At 39.3% G+C, this 17,334-nt stretch overlaps 1 protein-coding gene across 2 annotated transcripts in view; it reads right to left on the bottom strand.

Moving 5' to 3' along the window:
- Window positions 1-17,334, bottom strand: part of PRKCB (protein kinase C beta) — a 623,945-nt gene that overhangs the window by 126,379 nt on the left and 480,232 nt on the right. For both annotated transcript variants that reach the window (XM_027859746.1, XM_027859745.1), the window contains exon 13: window positions 9,519-9,657. In XM_027859746.1, the coding sequence (XP_027715547.1) occupies window positions 9,519-9,657 (139 nt within the window). The remainder of the gene's footprint in view (window positions 1-9,518; window positions 9,658-17,334) is intronic.

Below are 17,334 nucleotides of genomic sequence, written 5' to 3'. Positions count from 1 at the left end.
TCACAGACCCCCAGCTCTATCTATTAAAAGCTTTCCCTCCCCTCAAGACCAGCTTCAGGTGCCATGAATTCTTCACTGATTCTCCACGTTAGAAATAATCTGATCATCTTCAAACCGCTCCTAGCACTTTGTATTTCTCTTATGTCCTGATCACACTCTAAATGGATCATGGTAATTTGTATGTGGCAATTTGTGAGAGACAATATGCTGTAGTGAATAGAAAGCTACCTTCAGGGTCATGAAGCCATGAGCTCAAGTCCTTCTATTACACATACTGTGTATTGACTGTACCCCTTTTTAGTGTCTTATTTCTCCCCCTCTGTCCTGCAAGTCACAACTGCTCAGGCCCTCTGGCAAGACTAGGACACTATTAAATCACAAAAAGAGTGTCTGATTTGCATCGGTAGAGAAAGCTTCCAATCAAATCCCAGATCTGAACCCCATAAAATTTGTATAGGGTCTTATCTCCTCTACCAAACTACAAGGGAATAGAGACTATGTAATTTTTTTCGTCTTATTTCCCAAATGCGGAGTGTGCATAATGCCTGTACAAAGCAAGCACCTAAACATTTACTGAACTGAATTAAATCAGTTGAATGGATTTGAATTGAGCTGAACTGTTGACAGGGGAAAAAGTACTTGCCAAAGCTCTTCTCTCCTTTGATTGTATTAGGCATGGCATATTCTTGTTATGGAGGAGGAAGTGGAGTTACATAAATCATACCTTAGAAGGAAATAGAATTTTAAAGGGACAGGAGAAAAAAAAACCAACCCTACAAACAGAATGAATAAATAATATTACTGAAACAAAAATCTGATCGTGTGACACCCCTCTCCCCCAACTCCAAAGTCTTCAATGGTTCCCTCCTCCTTCATACAACACTAATTCGTCAGCCTGGCACTTGTGGTGGTTCAGTTGTTTCTCAGCCACATCTGACTCTTCGTGACCCCATTTGCAGTTTTCTTGGCAGAGATCCCGGAGTGGTTTGCCATTTCCTTCTCCAGCTCATTTTACATATGAGGAAACTGAGGCAAATGGGGTTAAGTGACTTGCTCAGGATCCCACAGCTTGTAAGTGTCTGAGGTCAGTTTTGAACTCACAGAGATGAGTCTTCCTGACTCCAGGCCCAGTGCTCTGTGCGCTATGGTGCCACCGAGCTGTCCCTTTAAGTGTCTGGCACTTAAAATCCTCTTTCTCCCCTTTGAACAATATCTGTTCTCATCAAATTGGCCTGTTAGCAACATGGCAAAAACGGAGCCTATATTCATGCCTTTGCACTCCCACCTCATCTGTATCTTGTAGAAATGCTAGCTTCATTCCAAGCACAATTCAGGTATCCACCTCCAAAAGGTGGCCTTTCCTCACTGCTCCAGTCATTAACACTCTTCCTTTTCTGAAATAATTTCCTATTACTCTGTATTTACTCATGCTTATGCTTCTTACCCCACTAGAACACAAGTTTTTTAAAAGCAGGAACTCTCATTTCGTCTTTGAATCCCCAGTTTTAGCACAAATAGTAGGTGCTTAATAAATATTCGTTGAAATGAATGACCATGTTCTCAAATATTTGTCTAACATTTAATAAATGTATTACTTGCTTTTACCCAAAAAAGGGTATTTTACAGTAAAATTGACTACAAAATGAATTTCCGTAAAGTCAACCTATTTTTCCATTTTCATTTTCCCATTTTCAAATAAAAGACATGTTCTCATTGGGTAAAAACAAAGAAAACACTACCCTGAGATGAAAATGGTGGTGATTAAGGAGTATTGGTGAACTCGGGCACACTCAACATTACACTGCAGCTAAAGGCACTGTCTTCTGGGAGTTGGAGAAAGAAAGTGGAGTATACTGGAAAGAGGGCTGGGCTTACAGTCAGAAAGGACTGGCTCAAATCCTGCCTCTGACACAAACCAACTGTGAAACCATGATAAAGTCATCTATGATTCTCAGTTTCTTCATCATTAAAACTGGGTGGCACTGGAAGGGGTGGTATTACTCACCTTGCAAGATTAAAGACCATGAGCTCACACATAAAGCCTTTTATAAACCCTGAAGCATTACATAAATGCAGCTGTTTTAATTTAGTTTCAACCCAACTCTTTGACTTATACTGGTCCTACCCATGGCCCATAATGGGCTGTGGCTAAATAATTCTCATGATGCTGATCAAAGCCCTCTGATTTAGACAATGGGATCTTCTTTAAAGAAGGGGAGAAGTTAGAGGATGAGAACTGCCAGACTAGTTTAAGTAAGGGGATCCATTCATTCAAGAATTTCACCCCAAGGAAATCCCCAGATACGCGTCTGACTCTCTCTAGGCTTCCCCATTATGACTTAGTTATCTTCTAAGAGCTTTGGGTCTTCTCACCCTGAATTATCCCTTAGCCATGCCAGTCCCCACTTCTATTGGCTCCCAGAGGCGTCCGTTTTGGGACAGGCCCAGGTTGGCCAGACTTCATTCCTCTCCCAGCTATATTTCTGACTTAATGGACTTGGACACAATTCACCTACAAGTTTTTAGTTTTCTTTTATATGTTGTCTTCCCCTATTAGAATATAAGCTCTTCAAGGGCTGAGGTTCTTTTTCTTTTTTGCTGGTTTTTGTATCCCCAGAGCTCAACACAATGCCTGGGACACAGTAAGCACTTAATAAGTGCTTATGGCTTATTGTCTGCCAAGGGCTGTTTAGATACTTCATAAATGCTTATGAAATTGAATTAAATTCATATGTCTATGTGGAAGAGTTGTAATCACAGAATCTTATTATAGGAAGGGACTCTAAAAGTCATTAAGTCCAACCTCCTAGGAAAAACAATTCCCTCTTCAACATCAATTATAGCTAGTAAGCTAGTCTTTAGGTGAATACTTCCATTGATGAGAAGCTCAGTATTTTTTAAGGCAACTCATTCCACTGGGGGAGGAAGGTAGCTCATAATATTCTTTATATTTAATGAAGACATCCTTCTGGAATAATACAAAGTAAATTTTCTCTATCCACATGAAAAGTCTTTGGATATGTAAACTTAGCTATGTGGTGCAGTGGATAGAGTGCCAGGCCTGGAGTCAGAAAGACTTCCTGAGTTTACATATAAGCTGTGTGACCCTGGGCAAGTCACTTAACCCTGTTTGTCTCAGTTTCCTCATCTGTAAAATGAGCTGGAGAAGGAAATGACAAACCACTCCAGTATCTTTGCCAAGAAAACCCCAAATGAGGTTACAAAGAATCAGAAATGCTTGAACAACAAAAACAATCATGTCCCACCCGTCTTCAGCTCTCTAAGCTTAACAGATTCCTCTTTCCTTGAGCCATTTATCAGAGAAGTTCCCCTGTCCTATACTTATATAATTTATTTTTAAAATCTTAAATACAGAATTTCATATCTTTGGAAGAGAATGTTATTCTTGTTACAACTCATTTCCCCCCTAGCATTCTAGGCTGTTAAGATAAATTTGAATCTTTATTCTGTCATCCAACCTGTCAATGACCTCTGAGGCCCCTTGAAGGTCTAAATTTATAATTCTATGATCCTATAAACTCTCCCTTCCAGCTTCATGCCATCTATAAATTAGGTTTAAAAAAAAAACCCTTCTATTATCCTGGGAAGCTTGTATATAGCATATTTGTACTGTTAACATTTTTTTATGAGGATGAATTTTCATTGTACTTTCTTTTTTCTGTAAATTGTTTACTTTATGTGTTATATTGTCCTTTACATACAGTGCTTCAGGATTCCAGTCCACTTGGCCATGTCTTTACTAGTGAATTTTTACCCTAGCAGCAAGATATTAAAATAATAATAAATTAATGTTTATATAGTACTTCAGAGGGCAGCTCGGTGGCACAGTAGATAAAGTGCTGGGCTTGGAATAAGGAAGATTCATCTCCATGACTTCAAAATTGGCCAGATACCTATCAGCTGTGTGACCCTGGGCAAGTTACTTGACCCTGTTTGCCTCAGTTCTCTCATCTGTAAAATGAGCTAGAGAAAGCAATAGAAAACCACTTCAATATTTTTTCCAAGAAAATTCCAAATGGGGTCACAAAAAGCTGAACACGATTAATCAATTCAACAACAAGAAAATAGAGATAATAATAGCATCTATCTCCCAGGGTTGTTATGAGGATCAAATAAGATATTTGTAAAGTGCTCTGTACACCCTAAAACCGTGATATAAATGTAACTTATGATGATGCTGTTTTATAAAGTGTCTCATATTTAGCCAGCATTTTATATCATTATCTTATTTTTAAGCACTTAATTTATTCAAGAGCCTGTGCTTGGCTCTGGGGAACAGAAAGAATAAGTAACACATGTTCCTTGCCCTCAAGGAGCTTACAATCTGGTGGAAGATGTATATGATTATGCAAGTAAAAGAGAAAGACGAACATAAAAGCAGACTGTTGTTTAGTCATTTCAGTCAAGTCTGACTCTTTGTGAACCCATTTGGAGTTTTCTTGGCAAAGATACTGGAGTGGATAGCCATTTCCTTCTGCAGTTCATTTTACAGATGAGGAAACTGAGGCAAACAGGTTAAGTTATTTGCTCAGGGTCACACAGCTAGTAAATGTCTGGAGATGCATTTGAACTCAGGGCCTCCTGCCTCCAGGTCTGGCACTCAATTCACTTCACTACTTAGCTACTCTACAAGAGCAGAAAGGGAGATCAAATGAGGCAGACATTACTGTCAGATGGAAGGATTAAGGATGGTTTCCAGAAAGAGATAGAGTCTGAATTGGGACTTAGAAGATATGTCAGCAAGCAGTCTGAGATTGGGGCAAGCAGGGAATTCCTTATATATAGAATAGGGTGAGCAAAGGCACAAAATCAAGAAATCAGGAATCACATTTGGTAAATAGTAATCAGTCCAAGTTGGTTGTACTTCTGCTTTTGATTTTTGATCCTATGAGGTCAAGCATTGGGCACTGAATGCAAACTTCCTGACTTTACAATGTGGCCTAAACTTAACCATCCTAATCCCTTTGTGTTTGATTTTTATAGGAATCAGTGTTTAGGAAAGAACCCTTTGAATTTCATGGATACAGGGAGATGTTAGTACATGCATCCCTCAGTTTAGAAAATAGGTGCATTACTGACATACTGTGTATAATTTTGTGATGTTTTGGGAAATGATGGCTATTTTTCTTTTGACTTTCATTAAAAAGTTGGAGTTGGGTAATAAGGAAGAAAATAGTTTCCAAAACTGAAATGAAAAGTTTAGGCAGAAAGAGGGTTAAAGTTAGGCCTTGACCATAAGATATCCTAGCTAGCGTACAAAGGTCATGCTGTGCCTGCCGGGCTTATAGCCCCCACCAACCATCCACTATAAAGCTGTATTACCTCTTCAAAGGATTAAAAATAAAAGCTTTGCTAGCATGAACTCTGGCAATCTCTCTGGCTACCATTCTGAAGGGCTTTTTTAGTGGGCCATCACTTGAGATGGGAAAAGGAGACTCGGTGGGGAGCTGAAAAATTCATAACTATAAAAGATAGGGTAATGTGTGTGTGTGTGTGTGTGTGTGTGTGTGTGTGTATGGGGGGGGGAATCTCGGCTTTTTAAGGTTCATAGAGTCACAGAATCTTAGAGCTGGAAGGAACCTCAGAATAGAGAATACTAGAGCTGCAAAGGACCTCAGAGCACAGAATAGCAGAGCGAGAAGAGACCCTGAAAGTTGGAATATGGTATATTTGAGCTGGAAAGGACCTTAGAACATAGAATGTTCGACCTAGGAGGCACTTCAGAGATCACAGTAGCTGTATGAACTTGGAATAAGATTGATCAAGTCCTCTGAGCCTCAAATTTTTCTCACAATGGCAACGCCTGAATAGCCTACTTTTACATTGCTGTTATGAGTTATCAGATGAAATAACCTGGGCAAAGCATGGAAGGGATTCTTAACCCATGGAATCCTAGGGATTTTTAGGTAGATTTTGGGGGGAAGGGAAGGTCTATTAATTTGTATGAGAAAAATATATATTGTAATTATTTAGTCATTTTTTTTCAGTTGCGTCTGACTCTGTGATCCCATTTGGGGTTTTCTTGGCAAAAATACTGGAGTTGTTTATCATTTCCTTCTCTAGCTCATTTTACAGATGACAAAACTGTAAAACAAAAATAGCGCTAAGTGACTTTCCCAGGGTCACACAGCCAGTAAGTGTTTGAGGCTGAATTTTAACTCACGAAGATGAGTCTTCTTGACTCCAGTACCAAAGTTCTAACCACTGTGCAACTTAGCTACCCCAAAATAAATACAAAATAAATAGTAACACAAATGAAACAAAATACCTAGAATTACAAAGGAGGCAAATTATTTTGAAACATGTGCACATGACATATATAATTCAAATCAATTATTTTGAAATTTTGTTTAATGCATATAAAAACATTCCAAAAAGGGGTCCACAGTCTTCATCAGACTGTCACAGGGGTCCATGACACAAAAAAAGGTTAAGAACCCCTGATCTAGACCAACCCTCTCATTGTGTAGGTAATAAAATCATGGTTTAAGGTCATGTAGTTAATGGTAGAGCTGTAAGGGGAACCTAAGTCTTCAGATCATCCTTCTCCTATTAGACTTAGGGAATTAATCAGAGTACAGAAGGACTTTGTGGCATCCACCGCAAACTTGATTATCTACTTCTTCCATTTCTGGGGCAAGTTCCAGAAGCTCTAGACCTCTTCTGGGCCTACAAATAAACAATGATGGTCCTAGTCTGTGACCCTGCTTGACAACTTTGCATTTTAAGAAAAAATGAGTCCTCTCTCCCCTGCTATGAAGCTACCTTTTTATCTATAACTAATACAGCCCTACCCTGACCTGCAGATCCAAGAGTTTGGGCTATTTTGGAGGAGCATTAATCTTGCATAGCTTCATGGCCAAATGCCAACAAGCTATCAATCTTAATCCAGACAGTGGCCAGAGTGAATAAAATACATCATCTGAACTAATAGGATGTCAAATACATTCCCAGGTACCATAAATCGCAACTGAGTTTAAAATTGTGATGACCAATTCAACACCTCCAAAAAGGCAATTTGTATCCTAGGGATCTTTTCATCTTCAGGTGCTACAGTTTCAGCAACAGAGGTGAAATTTAAGGAGTTGAAATGATTATATTTTATAATGTAATGACTCCATGTTTGTGAGAAATGTCAAAAAAAAAGTTGTAGAAAGTTGGGCAAACACTCATATATAGGACCCCAAAAAAAGGCTGCTCATGGTGTGTGCTCTCATGTACATTGCAGTGTTAAATCTTCATGGGATTTAGTCAATTGGCATCAAGCTAACAAGTAGAATGACTACTTAGCGGGGATGTATAGAGAGGAGTCCAGCACTGGGTGAGTGGTTGAGCTAGATGACCTTTAAGGTCCCTTCCAATACTAAGATTCTAGGATTTCAATATTTTAAGTTTGTCTGATTCTAAGAGTCAGAGTACATAAATCTATGATGAGACATGCTCTATTTGATACCAGGTTGTTTAGATTAAGGGTGACAACACTGAGCCTACCCCTAGAAGTCAAAGGAATGGCAACTCAGAAAAGCAAGGATTCTCTCTCAGATTATAATCGAGGACATGCAACGTCCATGTTTCAGACTTAAGCCAACGTCCTTCCCTTTAGTCTACAAAAGCCACTTAGCTCTCCTTACCTTCCTATTCTCCTTTCGGGCTACCCCCTTTTCCCAACATACATACACCCAGAAGAAGTGTTTGTATTCTAGTCCACTCCTAAGTATCAATGATTATTGTTTTCCTTAAAGAAAGCTGGCAACAGACCAAATTAGTACTGCGTGAGCTATTGGGAAAACTTGCTTGCAGCTCACCACATCCTAGGGAAAATGTGCTACAGCCATTTTGGTTCATTTAAATCTTAGTCACAGGAAGAAAGTATCAGGCTTCTTATGGAAGACTCAGATGCAGGTCCAACATACCTATCAGCCCACAAACCATATTGCCACCCAGTCAAGTTTCACTAGCTCATCCCACACATTCCAATTTCATAATTATGAGGCATCAGATGGCCAAGGACAGCAGCAGCTTGAAAAAGGACCTTACTGATGCTTGGATCATAATTTCAAGTTTTGCTTAAATCCCTACTTTCCCAAACTCTGATGCATGTTGGACATGGGCTCTTGTATCTCTGCTAAACTAACTTGTGTGGCTACCTACTCTTAGGGCATAAAGGGAAGGTTTCATATTGCAAGCCTGGAAGATTAGGAAGAAACCATGGTAGCATGGAGAGACCAATGAATTTGGAGTTAAGAAAACTTGGGTTTGAGATCTGCTTCTGCCATTTACTAGGCTGAGTTTCCTTGGGCAAATCTTATTACCTATCTGGGCGTCAGTTTCCTTTCTCGTAAAACGGTTATAAAAATATGTCCTCTACCAATCTCACAGGGTTCTTATGAAGATCAAGTGAATCATGTATACAAATTACTCTGTATATGATAAAGCACTATATAAATATAAGCTGCTATTAAACTTGTACTAGTAGGCACCCCCAAATATTCTCTTTACTGTGATACCAGAGCATGCAACGTCCACTTGGTAACCCTCTACTCCTTTACCTTGCAACTATAGGAAGAAAAGTGGGTTTCAAAAGGCCAGCAATTAAGGGAAAGCAGGTAAAAGTACAAAACAAACTTACCTAGAGCATCCTAGCTTTATTTTACCTTAAGATATCCTCTCTGTGTGGCCCTGAAATAACTGGTGCCTGGGTACTTGACTTGGCTAGCTCCAGTTCCCCAATTACTAGAAGCAGGTCGTGCCTCCACACGGTTGCAAGCCGCCATCTTGACTCTCTAACTGTTGTCTCAACTAAACCACTAATAGTAATAATAATAATATGATAATGATAATAGTAACTGAATATGATACAGTATTTGAAGGTTTATAAAGTGCTTTTCATGTTATCATATTTGATCCCACAAGAACCCCGAGAGATAGAATTATTATTACTATTTTATTTTATTACTCTATTATCATTCCCATTTTTACAGAGAAGGAAATTGAGGCTGAAAGAGACTTACTGACTTGTCTAGGATCACAGAGCTAGTAAGTAGGTAAGGCAGTATCTTAAGTCTGATTTTAAGTCCAATGCTCAAACCATCATGTAACTGCTTAACTGTCCTTTATCCCAGGACCCTAACACCATGACTCACTCTTTCCACATATTTCAGGGGCTTTTGGAAGCCTTTACAAGCAAGTCTTCACCCCCTTCTCCAGAATGACTGGTAGTTCCCTCCTACCCCAAGGAATGACAAGCATCCCTCTCCCACATTAGGGAAAATTCAGAGGTTTAATACCACACAGCTGATATACAATCATACTCCTACATACAAATTCTATTCTCAAGGTAAGGGATTTCCTCCATAAAGTTTGTAGAGACTAGGGACTGTTTCTGGTTAACTTGCTTGATATATGTTCTTGCACAGCTTAGCCATAGCCCTTAGTAAATGTGGGGGACATGACAGTTCAGTCACTGGAGGGTTGCCTTCCGCTGCTACTAGCCTTACCTCAGGAGCAATGTAGTCTGGAGTGCCACAGAATGTCTTGGTGGTCACTCCATCCCAGATGTTCTCCTTGCACATGCCAAAGTCAGCAATCTTGATGTGGCCTTCAGAATCCAACATTACGTTGTCGAGTTTTAGATCTCTGCAACAGAAATACAAAATTGGATTTGTATTCAATCTTTCAGTGGTAATATGGTTTCATCAATGTGAGCATTCCCTTCATTGGTACAGAATGTTTTGTTGTTGTCGTTGTTTGTTTTTAATTTGGTTTTACTTTGTCTTCAAAAGAATTTTAAGGATTTCCACTATGTTCTAAGAAAAACCTCCATTTGGGAAGAAGATATGTAGAGGAAAAACTTATTAATGGTCATCATATCTTAGCATTAGGGATAGAAGTGATATTAGACATCACCTAGTCTAATCTTATTTTAAAGTTCAGGAAACTGAGGCCAAGAGAGATTAATTGACTTGTCTGGGATCTAGACAAGTGGTAAGGGGCAGAGCTGGGACTTCAACCCAGGTCCCTCGACTCCAAATCCAATGCTCCTTCCATTACACCAAGGTAAACATTTATACAAATTGAACCTTATTAGTCTCCTCTCCTGGGCACAACAATATACTCTGACTGCTATGTTAAAGAGGAAAACCTCTACAATCTACTCTTGTCCTAGAGGAAGCTAACTTTTCCTGGCCCTAGGGAGAATAACTCTAAATGAATTTGTGACACTCTAAATGGCAACAAGCAGGGCTACAGAATTGAGGGCATGACTTGGAAAACCAGTCATATCATTTCACAACATTGCTATCATGGCTCCCTTAAAATTATTTTTATTTTGTTTTTTTTTTTTAAGATACACAGATATATACTCATATGTATATTTTCATACATACACAAACACATACATACACACAGAGCTAGGTAGCGTAGTAGATGGAGTACTGGGCCCTGGATAAGTCACTTAACTCTTTTTGCCTCAGTTTCCTCATCTGTAAAATGAGCTAGAGAAGAAAATAGTAAACCACTCCAGTATCTTTGCCAAAAAAACCCCAAAAAGGGTCACAGAGAGTTGGACATGACTGAAAAAAATGAATAACAAATAAACATATGTGTGTATACTCTTCCCATAACCTCAAGTCTTCCCTTTTAATAAAGAAAAAACAGTAAAGCAAATTTAGATAACAGAGGGTTCATGTCCAACAGCATATATAATGTACCATGTCCCATAGCTTGTCATCACTCCAGTGAAAGGAGGAAGATATATTTTCTCATCACTTCTGCAGGACCAAGTTAGGCCACTAAATTTCATGATATTTGGTTTTATTTTTATTATTCTTTTCATTTGCATTATTGTAATAACTCCATTTTATAATCCTTTATGGTCTGTAAAGAACTTTCTTTGCAATGACCCTGTAAGCTAGGTCATAACAACTTTAATATACCTTATAATAAGACAAGGATTATGCCAGAATCAAAGCCTAAATGGTCTCCATCTTCTCTTACTCTTGGGCTCTTTTACTAATTGTCATTTTTTAAAAACTACTCAGGAACTCCAAATTGAAAAAGTGATACTACTTGGAAATTTTAGTTATGAATTATAATCAGAAAGGCCATCGCTATGTGATTAGTCCACTCATCCCCTGAAATCAAAGGTAATATCTGCATGTTTTTATTTACCATAGGAAAGTCATGTTGATTCTTGAAGAATTTTCTTTATGCCTCTATTTACCCCAATATAGACACAAGAGTAGCAAAGCCTACCTGGGGCTATGCGATACTCTAAAACCCCTCTGACTTCAAGGTACTTGCTGTAAGAATCACATCAGTAATCAGCCCTGATATACTTGAGTTTGTAGTCAGATATGGATGGCAGCCATGCTATGTATCTTGAGCCCGTGTGTTTGGTGCTCAGCACATCAAGGCCCAAGGTCTCAGAATAATGAGTACACAAGTGGCTAGAGAATCAGAGCTTTCTCATTCTGCTTAAAATCCTTATCTTCAATCTCTGGCATCAGTGTTCTGTAACTTCTGACTGCCAGGGTCCCATAGTTTTTGACATAGGAATGGCTGAGGGAGAAGAAAAGGGCTTAAAAGATGTTTCCAAGGACAAGGCTTGGAATGATCTTCTAATATAGAATCATCATGACCCCAACACTTCAGCATTCATTTGTGCCTAACACCTTGGGAGTTTTGTAGCATAGTATGAGCAAATAAGATTTTCCCAAAAACACAAAACACACAGGATAACTGAGTCATATCCTGGGTGTTGATCTATCCAGGATCAATAAGCCACTAAAGTCATACTGCTCTCATGCATAGAGGTTTCACCTGCCTCTTTCTTTTCCCTCCTTCATGGATAGCCATGTGTTAGCAACAGTAGAATGGGTCAACCTCTAATACCTTACCAGGAAGAGTAATTCTGCTTGTTTTTATCTTCTGCCTGCAGACAGGATAATCTGCATAGTAGGAGATAACAGTGGTGCAGTGCTAAAGGCTACTCCTAGTCAGTCGATAAAAATCTATTAGGTGCCTACTACGTGCCAGGCACTATGCTAAGTGCTGCAGTAATACCCAGAGATCCTGCTTGCAGGTCCCACATCTCAGTTGCTTCGGTTTCCTTTCTAGGAACACTGAGTGGTTAAACTCATCTTTCCTTCCCTTTGCTACTTTCCTCCTCCTCTTCTAATATCTAGTTGCCTTTGAGAGTTAAATCTGAAGTATCTCAGTGCCCTTCCCTCTCACTTTCCAGGACAATAATTTAAATCAAAGTTCTGGCCCCTGGGGTTGTTGTTATAGAAGAGTATCAAGGTATGAACCCTAGATTCCTAAGGCTTTAGTTTCAAAAAGAACATGGTATCTTTCTCTTGTGACAAAGTTGTTATAACTTACTTCTCGAAACAGGTTTAAGTTTCTTATTGGTGACCCCCGACCCATTCTGGCCTTTTTTATTCCAAGGAAGGAGGTAAAGACTTAGAAATTCTTGAGGATAAAGTTTATTTTACTGACTCTATGGCACAGATTCACCATCAGCAAGGCCCCTTAATATTCTCTGTGACCAAGACTTCAGGCAATCTGAAAGCACTGACCAGAACACAAGACTTTGCTAAAGAGAAAACACAATGGAAATGAACTCAGAAACATAGGGAAGGCCAACTAGGCCCTTATATCTGCACAGCTCAACATGATGGCTCCATACTTGGCTCTCTCTTCCTCCCTCTTCTAAAGCCAATAAACTTTGCATTGGCAATACTATTGGACAGTTGCCAAACATTAGCAGACAAGGCCTGCTTCTTCAAGATTTTATATGCTGACTAAACCACTACAGAAAAAAGCCAGTGATTTTCTTGGGCTACTAGCTGAAGCTGCTGTCTTCCCATCCCCAAAGTTCAACTGCCTTGCCTTCCTTAATGAAATAACAAGAATCCTGATATCCTTTTTTCAGCACTAGTTCTTGATTAGCAGAAGAAAAAAGTATGAGCAGCTAGGTGGTACAGTGGATAGAGTGCCAGCCTTGGAGTCAGGAGGACCTGAGTTCAAACACTACCTCAGACACTTGTCACTTACTGGCTGTGTGACCCTGGACAAGTCACTTAACCATGATTACCTCACCAGAAGAAATAAAAAAGAAAAAAAGCATGTCAGGGGTACAATCCGCAGTCTGGAACTATGTCCACATTTATTGTTGTCCATTTTTGTTGTTGTTGTTGAGTCATTCAGTTACATCTGACTCTATATGATGCCATGGGCCATAGCACAGCTAGCCTTTCTATCTTTCGCTATATCCCAAAGTCTGTCCAAGCTCATGTTTCCATGACACTATCTACCCATTTCTTCCTCTGCTGTACCCTTTTTCCTTTTGCCTCCAATCTTTCCCAACATCAGAATCTTTTCTAATGAGTCCCATCTTCTCATTATGTGACAAAAGTATTTAAGCTTCAGCTTCAGTATTTGACCTTTCAGAAAATAGTCTGAATTAATTTCTTTAAGTATTGACTTATGTGATCTCCTTGCTGTCTAAGGGATTCTCAAAAGTCTTCCCCAGCATTACAATTCAAAAGTGATGATTCTGCAGTGCTCATCTTTCCTTATAGTCCAACTCTCATAGCTGTACATTGCTACTGGAAAAACCATAACTTTGACTACACAGACCTTTGTTGGCAAGATGATGTTTCTACTTTTTAGTATACTATCCAGATTTGCCATAGCTTTCCTTACAAGGAGCAACTGTCTTTTAATTTCATGGCTGCAGTTGCCACCTACAGTCATCTTTGAGCCCAAGAATATAAAATCTGACACTGCTTCCATTCCTTCTGTCTCTATTTGCCAGAAAGTGGTGGGGCCAGTTGCCAAAATCTTAGCTTTTTTGATGTTAAGTTTCAAGCCAGCTTTTACACTCTCTTCTTTTACCCTCATCAAGAGGCTTCTTAATTCTTCTTCTCTTTCTGTCATCAGAATAGTATCATCTGCATACCTGAGATTGTTCATATTTTTCTCAGCAACTTTATTTCCAGCTTTTGGTTCATCCAGCCTGGCCTTTCACACAATGTACTCTGCATATAAGTTAAATAAATAAGGTGACAATAGACAGGCTTGCCATATTCCTTTTCCAATTTTAAATCAATCAATTGTTCAATGTTTGGTTCTAACTGTTGCTTGTCTGTTTGAACGTAGGTTCCTCAGGAGACAAGTAAGATGATCTGGTACTCCATCTCTTTGAGGACTTGCCACATTTTGTTGTGATTCACAACAAAAGCTTCAGTGTAATCAATGAAGCAAAAGCAGATGTTTTCCTGGAACTCCTTTGCTTTCTCTATAATCTAGCAAATGTTGGCAATTTGGTCTCTAGTTCCTCTGCCTCTTAGAAAACCAGCCTGCTCATCTGGTAATTCTTGGTTCACATATTCCTGAAGCCTAGCTTGCCAAATCTTAAGCATAACCTTGCTGGTGTGTGAAATGAGCACAATTATTCAGTAATTTGAACATTCTTTGGTATTGCCCTTCTTTGGGATTGGGATGTAAACCGATATTTTCCAATCCAGTGGCCACTGTTGAGTTTTCCAAACTTGCTGGAATATTTAGTGCAACATTTTAACAGTATTTTTTTAGGATTCAAATAGCTCAGCTGAAATTCTGTCACCCCCACTAACCTAACTGTTAGCAATGCTTTGTAAAACCCACTTGACTTCATTCTCTAGGATGTCTGGTTCTAGATCTGTAAGCACACTATCATGGTTACCAGTGATATTAAGAACTTTTTTGTATAGTTCTTCTGCATATTCTTGCTACCTCTTAATTCTTCTACTTCTGTTGAGTCCCTAACTTTTTTGTCTTTTATCATGTCAATTTTGCATAAAACATTACTTTGATATCTTTAATTTTCTTGAAGAGATTCTTGTCTTTCTCAGTCTGTTGTTTTCTTCTATTTATTTGCATTGCTCATTTAAGAAAAGCTTCTTATCTCTCCTTGTTATTCTCTGGAATTCCGAATTCAGTTGGGTACATCTTTCCCTTTTGTTTTCCTTCTTTCTCCAATTATTTGTAAAGCCTCATGAGATAGCCATTTTTGCTTTCTTGCTCTTCTTTTTCTTTGAGATGTTCTTTGTTGTTGCCTCCTGGACAATATTGCAAACCTCTATCCATGGTTCTTCAGGCACTCTATCTATCAGATCTAATCCCTTAAATCTAACCATCACTTTTACTTCATATTTATAAGGGAGGTTATTTAGGTCATATCCATATGGTCTGATGGTTTTCCCCAGTTTCCTTAATTTAAGTCTGAATGTTGCAATAGGAAACTCATAATCTGAGCCACAGTCAGCTTTAATTCTTGTTTTAACTAGCTCTACAGAGTTTTTCCACTTTTGGCTTCAAAATATATGATCAATCTGATTTTTATACTGACCATCTGGTAATGTCCATGTGTAGAGTCACCTTTTGGGTGGTTAAAAAAAATGTCTTTGCTATGACCAGCGAGTTATCTTTTTTCGGTAGAGGTGTGGGGTGGGGAGGCAATCAGGGTTAAGTGATTTGCCCAGGGTCACACAGCTAGGAAGTGTCTGAGGCCAGATTTGAACTTAGGAAGATGAGTCTTCCTGACTCCAGGCCTAGCACTCTGTGCACTATGTATATGTAATGATTGCTTGAATTAAATTCAACCATTTCCATCCATTTGAGTTTACTGACACCCACGAGGTTGATGATTAACTTTTCCATCTCTTGTTTGACCGCATCCAGCTTACCTTGGTTCACAGGTTTTATATTCCAGGTTCCTTTGCAGTATTGATCTTAACAGCATTGGACTTTCCTTAGATCACCAGACATCCACAACTGAGCTTCCTTTTGGCTTTGGCCCAGCCACTTCATAGCTACTTGTAATTTTCCTCAGCTTTTCCCCAGTAGCATGTTAGATACCTTCTGACCTGAGGGGCTCATCTTCCAGCATCATATCTTCTATCATTTTAACACTGCCCATGGGATTTTCCTGGCAAAAATACTAGAGCGGTTTGCCATTTTCTTCTCCAATGGATCACCTTTTGTCAGAACTCTCTACGATGACCTGTCCATCTTGGCTAACCCTGCATGGCATAACTCCTAATTTCAATGAGCTACACAAACCCCTTTGTCATGACAAGGCAGTGATCCAGGAGGGGAGGTGTCCACTACATTTTGGATTTTAAGGAGCTTAAGGTCAATAGAAGACAAGAGGTCCTTTTCCTCCCCTGGCCTCAACAGATAAAGAAAAACTCCAAGTTCCCTTTTGATCTAGTTTGAGTGGATAATGAGAAACTTTTATCTTAAGAGGTAGAGGGGATGAGATGTTTTTGTGATAAAGGAGGCAATTAAGGGGGAAATATGTTTGTTACATTATTAGAGTTTATTGAATTGTGTGTTATAAGTTTTAGGGGTAGGCATCTGCTCCCAAATAGTTGGCTAGTGGTACATGGTCACTGAGAGGGGGAGGACCAAATCTTGGCCTCCTCATATTGGTACAGTAGACTCTAATGCTTACTTTAAAACATAATTATCCTAATTTCATTTACTGTAATGCCATTGGGCAATTGCGGCTGTTTCCCACATGTGCCTGGGAGCCATCCACAGCAGAAAGTCATTTAGTAATGAAACTGAGGTGAGCTTAGCCAGCACGCTCATTCAATCAAGAAGCATTTATTAATCACCTACTGTATGACAAACATTTCAGTCAGTTGAACTGGAAACAGATCTTTTTGGCCAAATAGGTTTAGGCACCTGGGTTTATCAAACTCTTGCTTGGCTTTTTTTTTTTTAAACCTGCTTTGCTCCTTGGATCTCAATGATGCACTGCTCACCTATACTTTACTCAAAAGCTCATATCCTGCTTCTGTTCCATGTCTATTGGTTCTGATAAGAGGCCTTGCTTTCTCTATGACCTTTGGGGTCTCTCAATTACCTCCTTAACAACAATATCATCCTGGTGGATGACCTCTGCCCAGGTGAGACCACTAGCCTTGGCCACATAGGTCATTCAGGTGTAGCTCCTGACTCAGTCTACCAGCGGTCTCACCTTGGGGGGGGGGACACCACAAGCCCTCTGTTCAGGGACCTTCTTTATCCTCATCATCAGTAAGATATCAAAACATCAGCTATGAACAGAAAATTGGTTTTTGAGGTGTGCTCGAAAGCCCCTAGCTTAATACTCCATTTCATAGGGAAAGAAAACATGAAGCTAAATCTCTCTGTAGAGGCCACTGATGAAAATCTCTTCTTGGATCCACATTCCAGAGAGATGGTTGTTCCATAAAATACAATCAAAGCTGCGGATGCAGTGATCTTTGTATCAGAGAG

The sequence above is a fragment of the Vombatus ursinus genome, unplaced genomic scaffold, assembly GCF_900497805.2.
Source record: "Vombatus ursinus unplaced genomic scaffold, bare-nosed wombat genome assembly UNPS02014171.1, whole genome shotgun sequence".
Lineage (NCBI taxonomy): Eukaryota > Metazoa > Chordata > Mammalia > Diprotodontia > Vombatidae > Vombatus > Vombatus ursinus.
The sequence above is the reverse complement of the archived record's forward strand: the minus strand, read 5'-3'. Positions and strand labels throughout refer to the sequence as shown.